General features: G+C 47.8%; 2 protein-coding genes across 3 annotated transcripts in view; one reads left to right on the top strand and one right to left on the bottom strand.

Moving 5' to 3' along the window:
- Positions 1 to 2,378, top strand: part of rcn3 (reticulocalbin 3, EF-hand calcium binding domain) — a 6,417-nt gene extending 4,039 nt beyond the window's left edge. Inside the window, exons 5-8 of one of the 2 annotated variants that reach the window (XM_060892249.1) lie at positions 6 to 66; positions 151 to 242; positions 781 to 888; positions 2,217 to 2,378. In XM_060892249.1, coding sequence (XP_060748232.1) covers positions 6 to 66; positions 151 to 242; positions 781 to 888; positions 2,217 to 2,324 — 369 coding nt within the window. In that variant the 3' untranslated portion in view covers positions 2,325 to 2,378. Of the gene's footprint in view, positions 1 to 5; positions 67 to 150; positions 243 to 780; positions 889 to 1,068; positions 2,078 to 2,216 lie in introns of those variants that run through there. The other variant, XM_060892248.1, reaches the window with a different exon arrangement.
- nosip (nitric oxide synthase interacting protein) overlaps positions 2,379 to 7,500 on the bottom strand; it is an 8,087-nt gene continuing 2,965 nt past the window's right edge. The window contains exons 5-10 of the mRNA XM_060892250.1: positions 4,684 to 4,819; positions 4,403 to 4,560; positions 3,627 to 3,743; positions 3,266 to 3,336; positions 2,873 to 2,981; positions 2,379 to 2,659 (exon numbers count right to left, since the gene is read on the bottom strand). Of these exons, the coding sequence (XP_060748233.1) occupies positions 2,588 to 2,659; positions 2,873 to 2,981; positions 3,266 to 3,336; positions 3,627 to 3,743; positions 4,403 to 4,560; positions 4,684 to 4,819 (663 nt within the window). The 3' untranslated portion in view covers positions 2,379 to 2,587. The remainder of the gene's footprint in view (positions 2,660 to 2,872; positions 2,982 to 3,265; positions 3,337 to 3,626; positions 3,744 to 4,402; positions 4,561 to 4,683; positions 4,820 to 7,500) is intronic.

Raw genomic sequence — 7,500 nt, 5'->3', positions numbered from 1 at the left:
AACAGGAGACGATGGAGGACATTGACAAGAACGGAGACGGCAAGGTCAATTTAGAGGAGTACATCGGTGAGTTGTGCCGTGTGTGAAGAGAAAAGCCGGGTGAGAGTAAAAGCCGAGGGAGTGTGTAACGTGGTGCGGTGTGTTCTGTAGGCGACATGTTCACTCCTGAGGAGGGCGAGAGCGAACCTGAGTGGGTGACTACAGAGAGGAAACACTTCTCCGAGTACAGAGACCTCAACAAGGTGTGTTCATCAGGACAAAACTAACACTGAACAGCGTTAACGTCTGGGTGAAGAGCGAGGGCGTGAAGAGCGAGGGCGTGAAGAGCGAGGGCGTGAAGAGCGAGGGCGTGACTGACAGAACAGATTAAACAAAGATTAGTTACATCAAAGCATCTTAGCAAAGGAGGCGTGACCTCCGTGCCCGTCAGTCTCAGCTGAGGGGGCGCGGCCTATAAATTGATTTTCAAAAAGTGTCTAAAACCCCAGATTATTGAAGTGACGTGTAACGACTGAACGGTTGGTGAGGTGATCTTTATTAAACGTTCCTTCTCTCCGCCGTCATTCCCCAGTAAACGATGAGTTAACCCCAGACCTAACGCAGACTCTGAACAAAGGTCTCGTCTCAAATCACTACTAACGAGTCAGAATCCTGAGGAAGCCCGAGCTTTGATGTTCCGCACATTTAAACATTTACCTGAGTCAATTTTATAAACTGTAAAATCCACAAAAAAGTAAAATGCAGATTTCATAAAGTTCTTTAATTAAGTCTCTTCTGTAGGACGGTTTTCTCGACGCTGATGAAGTTGCTCATTGGATTCTGCCGAGAGACGTCGATCACACCGACAACGAGGCCAAACATCTCATTCACGAGACAGACAAGAACAACGTGAGTAAACGCTCCTCAGAGCCGCGGTTCGTCGTCTCGTTAACACCGTTTTAATTACGACTTTAATCCGCAACAATCTATTTAATTCTCTCTTCTCTTCCTCATCCCTCCATCCCTCTCCACTTCACTTTATCTATCGTTATTACTTAACCAACGGATCTCCAATCAACCCTCAATCAGGATGAGAAAATTTCCAAGGCAGAGATTCTGGATAACTGGAACATGTTTGTTGGAAGCCAAGCCACCAATTATGGAGAAGATCTGACGAGGAAACACGACGAGCTCTGATCTGAGTCAGGGCTCAAACACTTACATGTACAGAAGGGGGAATCGAGCATACAATCCTCTATGCAAAGAAATATCCGTTTACATTTTATATTAACAGGTGGGAGGGTCTTAATATTGGGGTGGGGTTAAAGGTCGGGGTCACAACAGAAGGGTCAGTGATGGGGTCAGGAGGCAGGGAGAGAATTTCAGTTCACCTAAAACAGATTGTATTTATTTAGTCACACGGCTTTTACTCACTAAACACCAGGTACACGTACACGTACACACTCACACTCATCCATACAGCACGTTTTTACACCCTGAGTGTGGCTCTAAACTCCTCCCACTCCTCTCACTCCCCTCCCCTTCAGTAAAAACCTCAGCGATGTAGAAGCGTTCCTCAGAGGGACGTTAGCCGATAGAGGAGTACGTCGTTATCAGGTCAGAGGTTGGTGAGTGAAGCAGGAGACATGAACTTGTGACGGTCCACAGCAGGGACTTACAGCCTCGGTGTGATTCAGAAGGTGTCTGCATTGAGACTGCACCTGTACACCAAGTCTACTCCATCTACACACTCCACCCAAAGCTACACGCTCAGGAGGACCTCAGGGTCAGGATCAGAGGTAGGATGAGGATCAGCCACACTCAGGAACCACTTTGTGTTTGTTCATGAACACACCAGAGTTACACACTGAAGACAAGAGACTGAGCGCCTGAACCGAGCTGTTACACACACACACACACACACACACACACACACACACACGCCTGAACATCTCCCATCCCCAGTAGAGGTCCCTCACAGTGAGAGGTACAGAGGAGGCAGAAGGTGTTTGGAATGAGACACAGTTCTGTTAGTTTACTGATGAATCATTTCTCTGTGAATTCCAGATCAAATAAAAGCCAAATCCTGTTTTTTTTTTATTCGTGTTTACATTTTTTTATATTTTTTTTAAACTGTAAGAGGAAAGTTAGAGAAACTGAACTCTTCACAGGGATCATGACAGGAATAAAGGAAGTGTGAATGTTTTCCCTCTGTGTGTGTGTGTGTGTGTCATCAGGACGGTCGTCTCTCCATCAGTGAGATCATGGACAATGTGGATGTGGTTAAACTCAGCACCATCACAGATTATGGCACACTGGTTCTGAGAGAACATGATGAACTTTGACCTCTTCTATAATCTCATTTGAGAACAAAAAAAAAATAAAATTTACTCCAATGATAGGATCTGGAAATAAAAATTTATTTTACAAAAACAAAACTTATTTAAAGTGTGTATATAGAGCATGGAGCAAAAAACTACACAAACAACAATCCTGTTTGTGTCATTAATCATCAGACTGCACAAACACCATCAGGGCTAAAGGATGAAACATCTTACTGAATGTAAACAACACACACGGAGTAAAGGGTGGGGTTACATACAGGAGCTCACGCCTGCATGACGGGTCGAGCCTCTTTAGCACAGAGATCAAGTCCAGAACCAGCGAATCCTGTCCCGCCCTAACACACACACACACACACACATTTAGCAGACTTATCCAGAACAACTTACATTATATCAAAAGTTTTTAGATTTGAGGGTTAAGGGCCTTGCACAGGGGCCAGCAGTGGCAGCCTGGTGGTCCTGGGACTTGAACTCACAACATTCTAACTGGTAATCCAACATAACTCAGCTACCACCTCTACCCCCAAACCCCCCACATGCACTCTTACCCTCTGCAGGACTATTATGTCTTTCTCTTTCAGCTTGTCTCCTGTGACCGGGTCGATCATGTCTTTACGTATGAGCTTCTCTACACACTCCAGAGTGACCACTGACCCTCTGTGTATGAGAGAGAGAGAGAGAGAGAGAGAGAGAGAGAGACAGAGAGAAGGGGGGGGGGAGAGAGAGAGAGACACACACAGAGAGAAGGGGGGGGGGGGAGAGAGAGACACACACAGAGGGGGGGGAGACAGAGAGACTAAAAATGGGAAAGCAAAATTTCCCCATATCTAAATATAAATAAATAAACCCCAAAAAATATTTGTATACACATATTAGTTTTATACACATAAATATTAAACAAATATACAAACACAAAGTAAATAAAAGCCTTGTTGACTCACGAAGGCCTGAGCAGTGCACAGGGGACCGAGTTCCCCAGCGTGTCTTTGGTCACCGCACACACGTATCTGTCCTGAAAATAATGCAGAACTATTTAATAAGTGACAGATGAGGTGAAGAACAGCGATGATCTCACTGCACCTGCCGCGGGTTTAAAGGGTTAATCAGGTAGCAGGTGAACAGAAACCGACATGTTGGAAACAGGAACAATGGGTCAAAGACCTTCCTCCATATCAGCAGGTCTAAATAAATACATGATCCTTCCAAAATATCTCCTCATTTCAGTCCCTGTAATGCTGATAGTGATTTCTACACTGGTGTGTGTGTGTGTGTGTGTGTGTGTGTGTGTGTGTGTGAGATTACCTGGCGTGTCAGCAGGGCCACTCTGTCTAGGCTGCTGTCCAGCGGAGTGAAACGCACCGATATCAGGTCACTCATCTTTAGAGGACGACCCGACATCGGACACAACACTGTCTTAGACTGAGAGAGAAATAAAGTCAGAGGAAATAAATCATTACATTTATGGGAGGATGAAAAGGAAGAAGAGAAAATAAATGGGCAGGAAACTGATGTACATTATAACAGGAAACATTCTAATTTAAATTTTAAATAATATCAAATATCACATGTCGAAAATAAATAATATATTATTAAATTGTAACATATAAATACACAGACGTTTCTGACACAGCAAACAAGTGTTTGACCTGTCGTCCTATCCAGTGTTACACACACACACACACACACACACACACAGGAGATCGGTGTGACCAGGGTAAAGTGGCACTCTGAGAATGATGCCCTTTTTGAGTAAACACAACTGCCTGTGTGTGTGTGTGTGTGTGTGTGTGTGTGTATTTGATAAGAGGACACACCGACCCCACACTGGTACAGAGACAGTATGTACACCACAGGGGGGTGGAATCTTTAGCTGACTCATGATTCGTGTCAAACTGATTCAAGGGATTCGATTTGATACTGAAATGATTCTTGATTCATCTCCATTACTAGATTTTGTGTAAAGCTGAAATCTCTCATCATCACTTCCCTGTTCTCTACATCAGCCTGTTAATGTGAACACGTTTAAAACATCTGGTGCTGGTGAAGAACATCAGGCATCATACAAACACAGAACTTACCGGTTTCTTTAGCAGCGTGGGTTTGGCCTCAGGGGTCAGGCTGGGGATCCAGAAACTGGGCAGACTGGAGGAGGAAGTGGATTCTGTGGACACTGAGGCAGAGCTGGACGAGCTGAAAGAGCTCATTGAGCCACTCGGGGATGAATCTTTACTCTGACCTACAGAAACAACAGGATTTACACCTCCTTCAATAGTCAAAAAACACATTCGCTAAAGAAAACAGTGTGTGTGTGTGTGTGTGTGTGTGTGTGTGTGTGTGTGTGTGTGTGTGTGTCCTGTACCTGTGATGAAAGGGTTAATGGGTTTGGAGACAATGCTGCTCTCTTTATTCTTGAACTTCTCAATCTTCTCTCTCTCCTCTGACCCTGACTCCAACTTTCCCTCACTCCTTAGAGCCTTCTTCTGTTTCTCATACGCCTGCAGTGTTACACACACACACACGTCAGACGCGCGCACACACACACACACGTCAGGCGCGCGCACACACACACACGTCAGGCGCGCGCACACACACACACGTCAGGCGCGCGCACACACACACACGTCAGGCGCGCGCACACACACGTCAGACACACGTCAGACACACGCACACACACGTCAGACGCGCACACACACACGTCAGACACACACACACACACACACACGTCAGACACACACACACACACACACACACACACACACACACGTCAGACACACACACACACACACACACACGTCAGACACACACACACACACACACACACACGTCAGACACACACACACACACACACGTCAGACACACACACACACACACACGTCAGACACACACACACACACACACACACGTCAGACACACACACACGTCAGACACACACACACGTCAGACACACACACACGTCAGACACACACACACGTCAGACACACACACACGTCAGACACACACACACGTCAGACACACACACACACACGTCAGACACACGTCAGACACACGCACACACACGTCAGACGCGCACACACACACACACGTCAGACACACACACACACACACACACGTCAGACACACACACACACACACACGTCAGACACACACACACACACACGTCAGACACACACACACACACACACACGTCAGACACACACACACACACGTCAGACACACACACACACACGTCAGACACACACACACACACACACGTCAGACACACACACACACACACGTCAGACACACACACACACGTCAGACACACACACACGTCAGACACACACACACGTCAGACACACACACACGTCAGACACACACACACGTCAGACACACACACACGTCAGACACACACACACGTCAGACACACACACACGTCAGACACACACACACACACGTCAGACACACACACACCGACACACACACACACGTCAGCACACACCAACACACACGTCAGACACACACACACACGTCAGACACACCACACCACAACGTCAGACACCGACACACACACACGTCAGGACACACAACCACACACGTCAGACACACACACACACGTCAGACACACCCACACACACACGTCAGACACACACACACAGTCAGACACACACACAACACGTCAGACACACACACACACCGTCAGACACACACACACAGTCAGACACAACACACGTCAGACACACCACACACACGTCACACACACACACACACGTCAGACACACACACACACACACAAACACGTCAGACACACACACACACGTCAGACACACACACACACGTCAGACACACACACCAGTCAGACACACACACACACACACACACACACACACGTCAGACACACACACACACGTCAGACACACACACACACGTCAGACACACACACACACACGTCAGACACACACACACACACGTCAGACACACACACACACGTCAGACACACACACACACGTCAGACACACACACACACACGTCAGACACACACACACACGTCAGACACACACACACACGTCAGACACACACACACACACGTCAGACACACACACACACACACGTCAGACACACACACACACGTCAGACACACACACACACACGTCAGACACACACACACACGTCAGACACACACACACACACACGTCAGACACACACACACACGTCAGACACACACACACACGTCAGACACACACACACACGTCAGACACACACACACACGTCAGACACACACACACACGTCAGACACACACACACACGTCAGACACACACACACACGTCAGACACACACACACGTCAGACACACACACACGTCAGACACACACACACACACACACACACACACACACACACACACGTCACACACACACACACACACACACACACACACACACACACGTCAGACACACACACACACACGTCAGACACACACACACACGTCAGACACACACACACACACACGTCAGACACACACACACACACGTCAGACACACACACACACGTCAGACACACACACGTCAGACACACACGACACACACAACGTCAGACACACACACACGTCAGACACACACACGTCAGACACACCACACACACTACGTCAGACACACCACACACACGTCAGACCACACACACACACTCAGACACACACACACCACGTCAGACACACACACACACGTCAGACACACACACACACGTCAGACTCACACACACCCGACAGCCACACACACACCCCCACGCCAGACACACACACACACACGTCAGACACACACACACACGTCAGACACACACACACACACACACGTCAGACACACACACACACACGTCAGACACACACACACACGTCAGACACACACACACACGTCAGACACACACACACACACGTCAGACACACACACACACGTCAGACACACACACACACGTCAGACACACACACACACGTCAGACACACACACACACGTCAGACACACACACACACACGTCAGACACACACACACACGTCAGACACACACACACACGTCAGACACACACACACACACGTCAGACACACACACACACGTCAGACACACACACACACGTCAGACACACACACACACACGTCAGACACACACACACACACGTCAGACACACACACACACACGTCAGACACACACAC

Source organism: Tachysurus vachellii, chromosome 18, assembly GCF_030014155.1.
Source record: "Tachysurus vachellii isolate PV-2020 chromosome 18, HZAU_Pvac_v1, whole genome shotgun sequence".
NCBI classification, from domain to species: Eukaryota; Metazoa; Chordata; class Actinopteri; order Siluriformes; family Bagridae; genus Tachysurus; species Tachysurus vachellii.
Note: the sequence above shows the minus strand (reverse complement) of the source record. Positions and strands in the feature narration are given on the sequence as shown.